Genomic DNA, 15,057 nt, shown 5'->3' on the forward strand with positions numbered 1-15,057 from the left:
CAAGAAACGTGTAGATGTGGTGCTTAGGGACATGGTTTAGTGGGTTGGGTGGTGTTAGGTTCATGGTTGGACTTGATGATCCTTGAGGTCTTTTCCAACCTTTATGATTCTATGATTCTATGAAATGAGTCCCTGGGGACTGTGAGGGAGTTGGAGATGGGGTGTCATGTCTAAAATTGAACTGTATGTGAAACAAAGGGGTGGTGATTTGAAAGCAGCTGCCACACAGGGTGCTGAGTCCCCAGGGCCACATCTCCAAGGGTACAAGTGGGGAAGGCAGCTGTGGAGCTTGACTGAACAAGCTTGTGGCAGCTCCCCCAAGCCACGCAGCTCTGCAGCTCCCCAAACAAGCTGTTCCACCCTCGGGACCTTCCCAGCCACCGTGACCCAGTGAAGCAATGACAGGCAGGCACAAGGCTGGCTGACATGCCTAATGCTGAGGCCATGCTGGTCCAGCCTGTCCACGCCAGAGCGATGCACATGGAGATTTCTGTGCTCACCTGCATCCCGATGATGGCGTAGATGAAGAAGAGCATGGCGATCAAGAGGCACACATAGGGGAGGGCCTGCAAGAGAAGGACGTGAATCATCTCATGACCAGGCACCCTGGGCTAGTGGGAGGTGTCCCTGCCCATGGCAGGGGGGTGGGACTAGATGGTCTTTTAGGGGCTTGATGATCTTTAAGGTCCTTTCCAACCCAAACCATTCTGTGACTCTATGATCTCATTTAGCACAGGTCCAGCCCTGGAGGAGCAAAAAAAGCACAGCGAGCAGGTAAGCTGTGCCAATCCGTCTCTTCTACAAGCCAACAAGTCAGCAAGACCTTGGGAACAGCGTGCATTTGGGAGAAGCACCCCAACACTGTGACCTGGGAGGAGACCAAGGCACTTGTGACTTACCTTGAAGGACTGCACGAATGTCCAGAGCAGGATGCGGATGGTGTAACCCTGGCGCAGCAGCTTGATGAGCCGAGCAGCCCGGAAAAGCTTCAGGAAGCTCATGTTGAAGCTGCTGGTGTTCACCAGCTGGGAGGAGATGAGAAGGTCAGAGGGAGGCAGGAGCCCCGCTACCCCGCAGAGGTTCCTCCCGCTGCTCCCAGCCCCTGCTTCACCTTGGTGTCCGTCAGGATGATCTCAGTAATGCTGCCGATGACGGTGATGAAGTCAAAGATGTTCCAGGTGTCCCGGAAATAATTCTGCAAAAGGAAGGAGAGAGGGAATATGGATTTGAGCTCAGGGATGGCAGCTCTGAAGGACACTGGGCCATGGGCCAAGGCTGCTCCTGGGCAACGGCAGCAGCAGCAGAGACCTCACCACCCATTTGCATGCGGCTGTGGTCTGGAGCATCATCCTGTGTCTGAGACAGTAGCAGACCTGAGCGTGTCTGCAGTGAGCAGCTTCTCCTGGGAGATGACTCACGCATCCAACGGGCCACCTCGGCGAATGCGAGTGGGAACAGCAGCCACAGCCAGCCCTGGTCAGGATGCAATGGCTCGGCACACTGACCCTCACAGCCAAGAGGTTGCTTTGCCCCCCTCTTCAGGGGCACCCAGATCCACCTCAGCTCGTGCTGTTTGGGCAGCAGCTGGTGCAAGACCAGACTTGACCATGGCTTGACCACGGCTGGAGCTGCTGGAAGCAGGGAGGGTGGCTAGAAACCCTCCTGCTAGTGGATCTCATCTCCCAGTATGGGTTAGAAACAGGAAAGAAACAATGAAGGAGCAAACCTGACTTGCTCATAAGCAGCAAAGAGTAGCTGAAGAAGAGGCAGTCTCTGGTTTCAAATGTCCCTGGAAACATTCAAGGTCAGGTTGGATGGGGATTTGAGCAACCTGATCTAGTTAAAGATGTTCCTGCTCATGGCAGAGGGGTTGGACTAGATAACTTTTAAAGGTCCCTTCCAACCCAAACCATTCTGTGATTCTACAATTCAAATCTTAAATGAGCAGCTGGAGACTTGAGGACTGGGAATTGGAGAGGGAGGTCTCACTGCTAGTTAGGTCTGCTCCAGCTGATACAGCCCAAGGGCAGCAATGCACCTGATCTCATGGCTCCCGGAGACAAGGGACAACAGCCACCAGCATGATGGCAGCAGCAGTTGGCTTTAGCAGAGGACTGTGCAATACATACAGGGTCCAGGCACCAAAGTACCTCAGAAACAAGGCAGAAAGTAAAGCAACAGTGTGGCTTTCCTCACCAGCACCCAGCAGTGGGAAGTTTAATGAGAACCAAAGGAGCAATTCCCACCTAAAGGCAGCTCTCAGGCTGGGACTCAAAATAAAAAGCAACAACCTCACATTATTAACACCTTCCCTTTGTGATTTGTGCACTGACAAAGTCCAAATTAACACCCTCGTCAAGAACAGGAGCAGCCACTCACCAGGAAGCCAAAAGCAATGATCTTGAGGACACACTCCAAGGAGAACACCATGGTGAAGGCGATGTTCAGGTACTTCAGGGCCAGCTCATAGGTGTATGGAGCAGAGTAGTACTGATGGAAAGAGAGACATTGCTAGCCAGGAGGGGGCCTGCCAGCCCTTGGCTGATGACCGTCCCAGGAAAGACCTGTGGTGGTCCATGTTCCTTGCCCTGGGTGCCTCAAGACCAACCTCCTCCTTCCCCTCTCCACCCCTCTCTCAGGACAGCTGCCACTGCTCCTAAGAAGGAAGCCCAGAGTGAATCCAGATCTTTCTGCTGTAGTTAAGAGACCCAGACCATTTGGGTCATCTTGTTTAGGGAAGATCTCGCCTCCAGTCTGGGGCACATGGTGTTTCCAGTGACTACGCCAAAGGAATACATGCTCAGACGCCATCTCAAAGCATCTCCTAGAAACAACCAAAATACCCTCTGGCTCCATCCTGACCAATCCTCCTTCTCCCACCACCCCAAACAGGACAGGCTCACCCCAACTGGCTCACCTTCATCATCAGCACTACGGTGTTCAACGCTATCATGGCCATGATGGTGTACTCGAATGATGGGGAGACCACAAAGTGCCAGACCCGGTACTGGAAGGTGTGCCGGTTCTGGGGCATGTACCGCGTGAGGGGCTTGGCGCTGATGGCAAAGTCAATACAGGCCCTCTGGAACAAAACAACGTGCATCAGACCCTGGCCAACGGTAATGTGGGGGACAATGGCTGCCACATGTCTTTCCTTCATGGGCTGGGCAGGTGCCTCACAGGTTTCTCACACTTTTTAAACAACTGGGGACCTCCAGGCTCCCAAACCCCTTCGGTTACCCCAGAAAAACATCCTCTTTCCCCATGCCCAGACTGTACCTCATTCTTCTCCAGACTGCACTCCTCCATCATTTTGTCTCCTTGCTCTTGGAATGTAATGATGATGAGAGCCACAAAAATGTTGACAAAGAAGAAAGGGAAGACCACAAAATAGACGACATAAAAAATGGACATCTCCATGCGGTTGCTGCGGCTGGGCCCGCGGTCCTCCTCCGTCACGTCCACTGAATGCTGCAGCACCCTGTGGGCAGAGAGGTGAAGAAAAGCAACCCGAGATATGCCCATCAGGACTGCCACCATGGGGCACTTCTCATGGGACCCACTTTGTACAGCCAGCTCTGGCTGTCCACACTTGTAACAATGATAAGATAAAGCTCTGTCTTAATCTGCTTTACAAAGACAACCCTTTCAAGTGGCTCCAGAGCTTGTTTTACGGTGCTTTCCCTGTACTCCTGATGGAAAATGGATTTGCCTGTGCTCTACACACAGAGAAAAAAATTGCCCAAGTTCACACAAGCATGGAGAGAGGTCCAGTCCTACAGTCATCTCTAAAATTGAACTAAAATATAGCTCATGGCCACACAGGAGACGGGATTATCCATCATTCACTCCCTAAGGAAGAAGCTAACCCCAGCCTCGTTCCCAGCCTTATAGTGGGCTAAAAGCTTTTTTGTCCTGACATAATTTCTCCTCCTTCCTCTCCTCCTCCCTGCCCAGCAGTTCCTCTCTCAGTCCTGCTAGGTGTAGCCAGTTATTAACCCAGACACCCCAATGGGGATGCGATCACCCCCATTCAAAGGGGCAGATGGAGCAGAATACTCACTGGGGCCAACCCTCGCCAGTGGAGACCGTGAAGAGGGTGAGCAAAGCCCAGATGATATTGTCATAGTGAAACTCATGGCGTTTCCATTCCCGGCACTTCACCTCCATCTTGTTCTTCTCATGGTCCACGTAGTTCCCTCTGCAAAGTTGTGACAGAGCAGTGACTTTGCTTTTTTATGCTGCCAGACTATGAGACAGTGGCTTCAAAGCCTGGGGGCAGCGTGTATGTGCGGTGGGGGACACACCTCTCCTTCTGCACAGCTGGAGGGAGAAATAGGGGGAGGTTGGATAACAACTGCGAGAAAGCAGAGAAAGGGAAAGCAAAAGGGAGGAGAGAAGGTGGAAAGAGAACAGGACCAAAAATAGGTCGCTCTGCATCCTGCACCCCATACGAGGATGCACAGCACCAACATATCAACAGGGATGGGCCTCAGCCCGTGCTGTCCACCCCGAGAAACTATAGTCAAGAGCAAGTCATGACTGTGGACTTAACTGGGAACCCAAAGATGACATTACCCAGCACCCCGGCAGCGTCGGACCTACTGAACAGGGCACCTACATGCAGTCCTTCTCCGTGTCCTTGGAGCTGTCAGTGCAGTAGAAAAACTTCCCCTTGAAGAGCTGGACGGCGATGACAGCAAAGATGAACATGAAGAGCTTGTAGACGATGAGGATGTTGAAGACGTTCTTGAGGGAAGTCACAACGCAGTCGAAGACAGCCTGTGGGAGAGAGGACAGCTCACCTTGGAGAACCAACAGGCTCGGCAAAGGGCATGGCCAAAGACTTCCTCAAGACTGCCATGGGGAAAGACATCTCCCACTCCTGGGGAAAAGGAAGAAAAAGCCTTCTCCCAGGGAAAGGATTATTTTATGAATGAATTTAACACCTGGAGCACCCGCCAGCACACCCACGGACACTGAGCAGCCCCTGGGACGGCAGCAGGGATGGATATTTACACCCTCCAATGATGTAACCCTAACCCTAACCTCTCTGCAACCTGGGGAGCAGACAGGGGATGCCTGGATGATGCAATTAGCAGCACTCAAGACCAACTAGTAAACTCTTCTTTGATTTGCATCACCCTGAATAACAAGGGAATACCCCTGCCACAGCAGCACCTCCATTAGGCTGCAGAGACTGTGCTCTCAGCCCGAGTTCTCACAGCACTTTAAGAAAGAGAGAAATGTCCTTATTCCTGCTTCATGATGCAGACAGAGGTGTCTAGAAATGAACTGACATGGGCTGAATCCATCCACTGATTAGAAAGAAAAGCGGGGGTCAAAACCCTTGTCTCTGGGGTGTCTCACCCATCACCCAAATATCCCCTTGTGAGATAAACTCAGGGCTTCCTTGGCCTCCTACTCCTTTCTGGTTCTATATCCCATTGGCTAAGGTAGGGAAATCCATAATCCTACCTTCACTGCATAAATAATCCCTCTGTTCAGATGGGAAATCCCCCTCTGGTACAACACCATGACAACACAAGCACACAAAATCCTGAGTTGTTTGCAAGCTGCTCCAGTGGGAAAGATTATGAACTTTGGAAAGAAATCAGAGCTCTCCCAAAGCCAGGCTATTTTATCAGGAGAGCATCTGGGCTTTGCTGCCTCGTGTCCACTCCAGCCTCACTTTCCCCGGCACCTTGCAGAGATACAGGCTTGCTTTTAACAATTCATGGCACCTCCAGATGTGAAGCAGCCTGAAGGGCGTTGTGTTTGAAAACTGGGCTCCTAAAACACGGTAAACGCTTGGAAAACTACTTGTTCATCGCTCACAAGCAAACCAACACAGTCCCTGCACCAAACAGTCCATGCTGAAGAAGACAGACATACGGCAGGAGATGGGGATCATTACCTTCAGTTTGGGCAGTCGCTTGATGGTTTTCAGAGGCCTCAAGACCCGTAGCACACGGAGAGACTTGATGGTCTTGATATCCCGGCCCTTGTTGGTCCTACCGCGTCGGAGGGAGGCACACGCACCCAAAAACGAAACGGAGAAACAATCACCTTGCAGACCTGGGGCTGGATGCTCTGGGGGTTTCAACTGCTGACAACTCCCCCCACCCAGCATGAGTGAGGATGGGAACAGGAGGGCCACCAACGTGTGACTGCTGAGCGCTCAGCCCACCTACACGAGTCTCCACCAACACACACGCTGATGGCTGGCAGAGATTAAAAACAAAGCCATCCTCTCCTCCTGGGGATTAGCACCTTTCCCCTTTGCTGGGGAACAGTGATCTTACCAAATCCCCTCAGTGTGGGAAGCAGGGCCATGCCAGGGCTGGGGCAGGCGATGCAAGGCTCTCCCCAAGCAAGGGCAGCTGCCCGAGGGGTGCTGGGATGCACTGTCCTCCCTCATGTCCCCAAGCCATGCCACCCAGCAGGGCCAGGAGGTTTGCTTCCCTTACCACAGGCATGTGTGATCCGCAGATGGGGCTTGCAAAAGCCCCCCAGCATTGCAAATTGTTTTCTACCATTATTACTTGTTGCAAGAAATTCATAATAAAATGAGGGAGGTGCTCTCAGTGGGGTTTACATGCGGGTGTCCCAACAAAGGTTTTTCCATCCTGGCTTAAACTCGAGATTCATGATCCTTCTATTCACCTAGGGAAGGATGTGCTCTGTGCTTGGTTCATTCTCTTACAGCTTTCTGCCTTGTTCCATCAGTGCTGCCCAGTAGAGTCAGCCTGCTCGTCCATCTCACATGCCTGTAATGTCTCAGCCCCCTCTTCCCTCTCCAGATCAGGGCTGCACTTGCCTCCACCCCAAGTCAGCCAAGGGAGGAGGCAGAGCTTCATAGTATAATTATTTTGAAAAGCCCCCTCGTGACCCTCATTTCTTGAATATGATCATTAATCCCAACCACAATAACAGTTTTTTGGTTTTTTTTCTTGCCTTTTAATAACTAAAGCCCATGGGCTGGAGCCCAGGATGGAGCAGAGAGGTCCTGGTGAAGGTGGCACAGTTTGGATCCACCAAGCACCCTCAAAAACCATCAAGCCAACCACTTACAACAACAGATGCTCCGAATTACACAGCTCCTCTGCGAGGGTTAACGCAACAGGGAGCACGATAATGGGCTTAATCATTAAGAGATGTAAACAAAACCACTAATTAATAGTCCCCCCTAGGAGCACAGCCCCAGGAACAAATGGGAAGCAACTTACAAACTGCCCTGGGACTCCCTTTGCACCTCCCGAGTCCTGCTTTGCTGGGTTATCAGGGCCTGGGAATGTGGCTGAGGCATCGACCTGGGGCTGGGGGATGATTTGAGGGCAGGGCTGGGCTGGTGCAAGCTGCCACCAAGGGCAGCTCAGCTTCAGTGGTTTGCATCTGCTGAGGAGGGACCTCTTCAGACCTCAGGAAACCTCCTGTGGATTTGTTTGGGATCCAGCACGGATACAGGACATAGAGCTGGGTAATGCCTGGAGGAGAGCCTGGCTTTGCTGTGTCTACAGCCCAGGCTGAGCTCTCCCCAGCCTGCTGAGCTTGGCATGAACCACATCCCATGCCCTCGGAGGAGGTCAGGGCTGAAGTCCCTGCAGGCAAAGCCCCCAGCTTAGTGATGGACACCGCTTTCCCTGTGCCCTGCTCCCCTGGGTGTGCCTCACACCATCTCGGGGTACTGTCTGGACCCCGAGATCCAGGATGAAAGCCCCCTCCTCTGAAGGGATTGCAGCACTTGCCAAAAAAATCTTGCCTGCGCTTTCCCGGAGCAATGCCGGGACGCATGCAGAGCAGCATGCTCCAGCCTCTGCAAACACAGTGAAGGGTCAGCATAGGTGATGGATGGACAGACTGCACCCGTTCCCCCGCGCTCCCCAGGGCAGCACCCCAAACAGCATAGTTACCCCAAAGCATTCCTGTCGGCGATCCAGCCCGGCAGCCACCACACAGCACCAGCGGAGAGAGAGAAAAAGAGAGAAGAGAGGGAGAAGGTAAGAAAAGCAGAGAGGGAGCTGTGCGGGGATGATGGCAGCCTCTCAGGCCATGGGGACCCACTCCACCGCCCCGCGCCTGGGTTCAAAGACCACAATGTGTAGTCCACCATGGGGTTTGTCTCCAGGGTGACTCATCCCATGAGCCAGGAGCTCCTTCCCTCCCTGCTGGAGGTTTTGGGAGGGGGGTGTGCGGTGAAACCTCGGCTGCAAGAGGAACCTGCGGAGAGTGGGACAGCGGGTGACAGCGGGAGGGTGGCTGGTGCTCCTTGGCCAGGAGTCAGGAAGGGACATCGAGGCTGGAACTAGATGATCTCTAAGGTCCACCCAACCCAAACCATCCTGTGACTCTGTGAACTCCTGCAACCCAGCAGGACACCCACTCAGATAAACCAAGGTGGTCTACAAGGTCCCTAGTTGTAACCAGCCCTCTGCCCCTGATCCAGCTCAGTCCCTGCTGCGTGCACACAGAGGGCTCAGCGCTGGGGGCAAAGCCTAGGAAACAAAACATTTATCAAAAACCACAAAAATAACCCCACGCCCTGGTTGTATGTTAGTGAAACAGGTGGAAAGTGTGTTGAAAAGGTGATAGTTTCATAGAATCACAGAATGGTTTGGGTTGGAAGGGACCTTAAAGATCATCCAGTTCCAACCCCCTGCCATGGGCAGGGACACCTCCCACCAGCCCAGGTTGCTCAAAGCCTCATCCAGCCTGGCCTTGAACCCCTCCAGGGATGGGGCATCCACAGCTTCTCTGGGCAACCTGGGCCACGGCCTCACCCCCCGCACAGGAAAACATTTCTTCCTAATATCTCATCTAAATCTGCCCTCATCCAGTTTAAATCCATTACCCCTCATCCTGTCGATAGTTTAAATCTGCAGCACTTCTGTGATGGGATATCACACTTCTGTCCCAACTGGCCTCGCACCAGGTTATTTTGCAGAACATAAGTGTCCCTTATGCTCGGTGCCAATGAGCACAAGAAGATGCTGCTCTGCAAAGAAAGAGGCAGCTCTGATGGGTACCACTGGCTGGAGAAACCCCTGCCCTTGCTCACCAGGTGAGACAACGAGGGCTATGCACTGGCCACTCAACCCTTCCACCAACCTTCCCACCGCTCAGCCTTTTCCCCAGGCATAGGTACCACATCTCTCGGCAGCTCCGCAGGGCTGTAGGCAAGAGCTGCTCCTCTGTGCAATGCCTCCTCTGAGGGTGCCACGGGAGGCAAAAGCAAGCAGCGTCTTTAGTTATGGTTCTGGTTATTTCAGCTAATTTAATTTGAACTCTTTGGAGATTTACGGTTTTATATTGGGCTTTTTATTTAGGCTGCATTTGGATTGACGTATGAGCTTTCCATGCGGAGAGCTACGGATGAGCCGAGATGACCTCTCGCTCGGGATGTACAGGCTTGGGGGGGGCAAAAAAACACGGAGACACGACTTTACAAGTGGGCACTTGCTCATTGATGACTTTGATGTGGCACCGATGGCCAGCAGAGGATGGTGGCAGTGCTGGACCAGCTCTGAGACCTCCTGCTGTGCCCATGGCTACCCAGGACCCCCCCATGGGAAAACCCAACCACAGAGGGGGGCAAAAAGGGCAGAAAACCCAAATGGCATGGCCTGGCATGGCCCAGCACTTCTTCTATGGGCAAGTGCTGGACCCGGTCAACAGTCACATAATTGCTGCAGCTGCTTGATGGGCATCACTTTGCCCACCCAGCACCATGGAGGTGAGGAGGAGCATCTTCTGACCCCACATCAAAGAGCTCACAGATGGAGAGAAAGAAAAGGAGAGGGATTCAGATGTCACCACCAGAGTTTTCCTCTCCAGACTAGGATGGAGGGAGGGAGGGCAACGGGTTGAGACATTTCTAGCTGGCAAACATCCTGTGCCTCCTGGGGCCACGATGGTGACGGGCTGCCAAGCGGAGAGGCAGGTGTTCTTATAAATGCTTTATAATGGATAAACCCATTGGAAATCGCTGCGGTTCCTTTGTTCCCTTCACCCCTGAAGCCATGAGATCATTTCCTCCAACGGACGCCACTGTGGGACTTGGGGGAGAGGGACAATCTTGCAGGTTTACATCATAAGGAGCCCTCATCCACAACACAAGCCACTCAGTATCTACCCAGCTACGGCTACAAGCGTGGGCAGGGGACATAGATTCTCGCTGCAAACACACGTGGAGATGCAAAGGCCATCTTCATGAGAGGGGGTCCGGTGCTGCAGCCGATGGGGGTGCTCACCCTCAAGAATTCATCTGCTCCGTGCTCAAAGGGACCTGTCTGTCCCTTGGGAGGCTGGGAGGAGGCAGGCAGGTTGGAAGGGGCATGGCAGCTTCTCCACATCCTCAGCGCTGCCACGTGGGGACCCTGCCAGCTCCTGGTGCCATTCCAGGAACCACACCGCCTTTGTGCGCTGGGGGCAAGGGGACAGTAAGCACAGTAAACAGCAACTACAGTACTGTTAGCGGTGGTGAGGACACCCATCAAACCAGGAGCAGGCTGAGCCATCAACCTATCCTCCTTCAGCCATCAAAAAGTCTTGGAGAAAGGTGCCTTAGAAGGAAAAGGTTCCCCTGTCCTCCTAAAGCCCCTCAAAGCACCCAGCGCATCTTTGGGCTGCTGCTGCCTTTGAGACCCACCGCCAGACATGCTCCGAGGGGCTGCCCTGGCAGAGGGGGATCAGCCAGACCCCAGAGATGCTCGATCCATCCTCGTGGTGGCCTGGGTGGCCTCTCAGGGGCTCAGAGCGATGTCCCCAGCCAGCAGACCTGGCCCTCGCCCTGCCCAGGGGCTGGTTCATCCCTGTGCTGAGCTGAATTCTCCTGTGCTCTTCCTGAGGAGAGGACAGCAGCTGAGAATACTGGGTGAGGACAGGGGTGATGGGGCGAGGAAGGCAAAAGCAACAAGCCAGGGAGGGTGCAAGTGGGCAAGAGCAAGGGGAAGGAGCTGCCACCCAGACAGGGGTGAGACAAGAGGGATGGATGGATGACAGGCTGTAACCCATCAAGCAACCCCGGGGCTCAGACCCAGCCACCCCAAGAGCCTGAGCTGTGGACAAGGACAGGGCTCCCGTTCTCTCCCTCACCAGCACTAATGCCACTGCCACCAGTGACAAAGGCACAAAGAGAACACCAGCGTGACAAACCCACACCATTTCCTCTCTTCTCCCTCCTTGAGCACCGACAGGGCACCATGACCCCGGGGACCAGGGGGTGCCCCTTGCCCACTCTCTGGGTGCCAGCGCATCCCTCCCTGGACTCACACCACACCACCTGCCCCAGCTGGGAGGGCAGAGCAGCACGAAAGTCATCCCTGGATGTCCCCCCCCTCCACGGCACGGGCATCACAGACACCAAGCCACTCTGCAGAGGAGGACCCACCTGCAGGTGCCACAAGCTCAGTCCCAGAGCCCGACTGCAAAGTGATGCTCACCAGGCACATCCTGCAGAGCAAGAGCACAGCACCCTGTCCTCAGCACAATGCTGCAGAAGATGCGGCACAAACGCCACCAGCTGCATCCCCATCCCTGCAGGGCTCCAGGGCAATGCTCCCCGTTGGAGCAGAGGAAAACAGAGGGCAACTCCACCTGGCAGGGTGGTGTTTTTGCTGTCTCTGTGAGCCCCAGCACATGTAGCAGGCATATAATTCCAGCTCTAACACCCTTAGGTCTTTTTCCCTCTCTAACAGCCCATTCTGCCCTCTTTCAAGTCCATTTTCACCACCAGCCTCTTCCTAGCATCTCCAGCTTGCCTTGTCCCCTGCCTGCTTGTTCACCAGCATTTGACAACCAAGGAGAAATACATGGAGCAGCCACACACCGCTGCCAGAAGCCATACCAGAAAGGTGCAGAGAAATCTCCCAAAAATCAGGGGCTAGTAGCCATAACACACAGTTGCATCCTCCTCCCACCCTGGGCGGGGGAAGGCAGGGAGCTGACAAGGATGGCAGCCACTTACGCCAGGGCGAAAGCCACCAGCGCTCCCACCACCACGATGAAATCCAGGATGTTCCAGAGGTCTCGGAAGTAGGAGCCATCCTGCAGAATCAAGCCCTGATCGATCATCTGTCGGGGAGCAAACAGTGAGAAAAACAGGCAGAGAGTGAGCAGCTCGGCCACCAAGCAGAAGCAGCCCCAAGCGGGATGTGCTGGGGACAGGGACATCGCTGGGGAGCAGCGGACCTGTCCCTGCATCCCAGGTGTACATCAAGGAGCATCATAATTTTGGGAGCCTGGAGACTGATAAAAGCAGTGCTGAGCTTTCTCAACTCCCAAGTTGAGTCTCCATCATCCAATTTTAGGACCAGAAGTGAATAAACGGAGTGATTTCCCACCCACTGCGAGGAGGCCACGGGACTCGGCATCCCCAGCGCAGCCGGCCCGCGAGGCTTCATACCTTGATAACCATCTCGAAGGTGAAGACGCCGGTGAAGACGTAATCAAAATACCTCAAGACCTGCAGAGAGAGGGCACAGGCGCTCTGCAGCCGCTGCCAAGCAAAGGGGCTCCCTGGCACCCACCTGCACCCTGTCACCGCCCCGCACCCAGCGCCAGGGTTTATAAAGCCAGGTGATGGGGAGGAAGTCAGGATGGGGAGAAGGCCGGCCCCCACAGCTGCCACTGGCTGCCCCACACGTGCCCCATCATGGAAGCAAAAATCCTGCAGGATCTCTGCCTGCGTTGCCCACAGGATGGGGGAGAGTAGGGGGAGATTTGCAATCACTTTGTTACGGTCTGAGTTGGTGAGGACGGGATCCTCGGCCGCCAGGGCGATGCTGCTGGCGGCGATCACCAGGAGGATGCACATCTCGAAGTAGCGCAGGTTGACGATGTAGTGGCAAGCCCTCCGCACCCTGTGGGGAGACAGCCCGGACCCCCACCTGTGAGCCCCTGGCATGCTCCAGGCACAGCCCACACACAAAACCCACCCCCCAACACCATTTTCCAGGGCAGAAAGATGGGCAGCAAAGTCTGAGGAGCAAAAGAAGGGAGTCCAAGGGGGATTTGGGCTTGCTGACCCCTTTGCTGGGCTTTCCCAGGACCCCAAACACCCTGCAAGCGTCCCTGAGAAATTGGGGTGCTTCTTCTTCTGGGCTGCTGGAGCTGGGAATTGCTACAGGGGAGCAGAAAATCGCAGAGATGTGCAAGAAGCATTGAATAAAAATCCCAACTAGCAATCAGCAGGCAGGAGAGAAAGCCACGAGCACGGCTGGCATGGACCGAGAGCGCTCCCAGGGCTCAGGGAATGCTGCTGCAGGTTATCCTGCATTCTTTGGGAGATTTCAGCCCCCTTCTGAAAGGGGTTCCCTCTTTTCAGCGGCACCTAGGGGTCCTTCCCCATGCAGTCCTCCCCAGCCTCAGGCTCCTACAATCCAAAAAAACCATCTCACGGGTTGGTGGTGCTGAAGATGAACATGGAGCTGTGCGGCACCATGGCTTTGCCCGTCTCACTTTTCTCTTTCTTCCGCTTCTTCTTCTCCACCTCCTCCTCATCCTCTTTGCTCTCAGCCTCCTTTAAGGGACTGGCTTCACCATCTGTCTTGTTGCTAACTGCAGGAAAGCGAGAGCCTTTGCCCAGCCTTGCACCCAGACAGTACTCTGGGGTGTCCCCGCCCCCCAGGAATGTGCAACCCCCCCCTCTCCCCATAGTTTCTGCTTTGCACCCCCGTGCCGTTATGGGGAGAGGAACCAGAAGGAAAGAAAAGACACGAGCTGCTGGGATGAAGCTGGCAGAAGGGGTTTTAACGAGGCCAGCTTGCATGGTGCTGTTTAATTAATAACGCTGTTTAAAGCGGCTCACCTTGACAGTGAGGATGCTGCTCAGGGGTTTGAGCAGCAGCGAGCCCGGCAGAGGCTGTGGATGTGTCAGGAAAACAAGGGATGCGAGCGTTTCGCCCGGGTGGGGAGGAAGGGGGAAGGAGGGATCAAGCAAACGCATGGGTGGGAAGGAGGTGAGAAAGGGAGAAGTTTCCCAGGGGATGGTGGCACATCAGCGCTGCGTTCGGGCTCCCCGGAAAATTTGGGGTGATGGAGGGAGGTGCTGCAAGGAGCAGCATAAGCAAAGCCCCCCCACTTGATAGCTGGGCATAGAAAAAGCCATGCAAGTGGCTTTTCATCCCCACCCAGGGTCTCTGAGGGCTGGGAGAGGGGAAAGAGAGACAGGTCCTCACTCTGTACCACAGCGGAGTCGTGGACATCGATCATGATGGTGGTGCTCTCCGTGGCCTTCTCGGTGTTGGGAGTGATGGAGGAGAGGTCAGGCTCACTCCGGCTGACAGTGCGGCTGCCTTCCAGCAGCGCTTGCTCACTGGTGTCCAGGCTGCTGCAGTCCTGCTCCGTCAGGCTGCCCGGCTGCCCCCGGGGGGGCTCGGGTGCTGCTTGAGGGGTGCTCCCCTCCTCGGCTGTCCCTACCAGCTCAGCATCGCTGGCTGGGACCCCATTTGTCCTGTGGGGGAGAAGTGGGATGAAAAGAGGTTTGGGAAGACAACGGGAGAGGACAAGGAACTGTGATGCCCTCCCCGGGTACCAACCTGTCAGGCTCCCCGCTCGCCTCTGGCTCCCCTGGAATCAGCACCTCTGCTGCGGCCGCATCCCCATCCTGAGCCCCCTCTGTGGGGCTGGCCTCCTCCAGACCCATCTCCTGGCTGGCCGAGCGGCTCCCCAAGGCACTGGCCGGCTCCTTTCCCTCCATGCGGGCTCTGCGGTGCCGGCTGCGCCGCTGGCTCTGCCTCATCCTCACCCTCTCCTCGATTCCACCTCCTGCTCCATCCTGCTCGCCTGGCTCGCAGTTCCCGTGGCACGATTTCTGGTGCCACGACTCCTTGTCTCGCTTGGCCCGGGGCGATGGGCTCCTCCTGTCCTCACCACTGCCGGGGTTGGCCCCTGGGGGGTTGCTCAGGTCCCTCGCCCGGTGGCCGCTCACCCTTGCTGCCTTGCTCCTCAGTGCATCTCTCCAGGGTGACGCCATCCCCTGCTTTCTTCCTACGGAAGATGCTGGCGTGGGGGTTGATGAGGGGCGGCTCGTCCTTTTTTCTTACCCCCTTGCCCGGC

The 15,057-nt window shown here is 55.1% G+C and overlaps 1 protein-coding gene across 1 annotated transcript in view; it reads right to left on the bottom strand.

Moving 5' to 3' along the window:
• LOC104467709 (voltage-dependent R-type calcium channel subunit alpha-1E-like) overlaps nt 1-14,974 on the bottom strand; it is a gene marked incomplete at its 3' end in the record, with an annotated part of 24,896 nt that extends 9,922 nt beyond the window's left edge. Inside the window, exons 1-16 of the mRNA XM_010081578.1 lie at nt 14,538-14,974; nt 14,178-14,452; nt 13,398-13,557; nt 12,731-12,860; nt 12,404-12,463; nt 11,966-12,072; nt 7,914-7,925; nt 5,918-6,014; nt 4,622-4,782; nt 4,064-4,201; nt 3,280-3,481; nt 2,918-3,082; nt 2,380-2,490; nt 1,112-1,195; nt 900-1,025; nt 501-566 (exon numbers count right to left, since the gene is read on the bottom strand). Of these exons, the coding sequence (XP_010079880.1) occupies nt 501-566; nt 900-1,025; nt 1,112-1,195; nt 2,380-2,490; nt 2,918-3,082; nt 3,280-3,481; nt 4,064-4,201; nt 4,622-4,782; nt 5,918-6,014; nt 7,914-7,925; nt 11,966-12,072; nt 12,404-12,463; nt 12,731-12,860; nt 13,398-13,557; nt 14,178-14,452; nt 14,538-14,974 (2,331 nt within the window). The remainder of the gene's footprint in view (nt 1-500; nt 567-899; nt 1,026-1,111; nt 1,196-2,379; nt 2,491-2,917; nt 3,083-3,279; nt 3,482-4,063; nt 4,202-4,621; nt 4,783-5,917; nt 6,015-7,913; nt 7,926-11,965; nt 12,073-12,403; nt 12,464-12,730; nt 12,861-13,397; nt 13,558-14,177; nt 14,453-14,537) is intronic.
• Nucleotides 14,975-15,057: the final 83 nt, after the last annotated feature.

This window comes from Pterocles gutturalis, unplaced genomic scaffold (genome assembly GCF_000699245.1).
Source record: "Pterocles gutturalis isolate BGI_N339 unplaced genomic scaffold, ASM69924v1 scaffold31354, whole genome shotgun sequence".
Taxonomy (NCBI): domain Eukaryota; kingdom Metazoa; phylum Chordata; class Aves; order Pterocliformes; family Pteroclidae; genus Pterocles; species Pterocles gutturalis.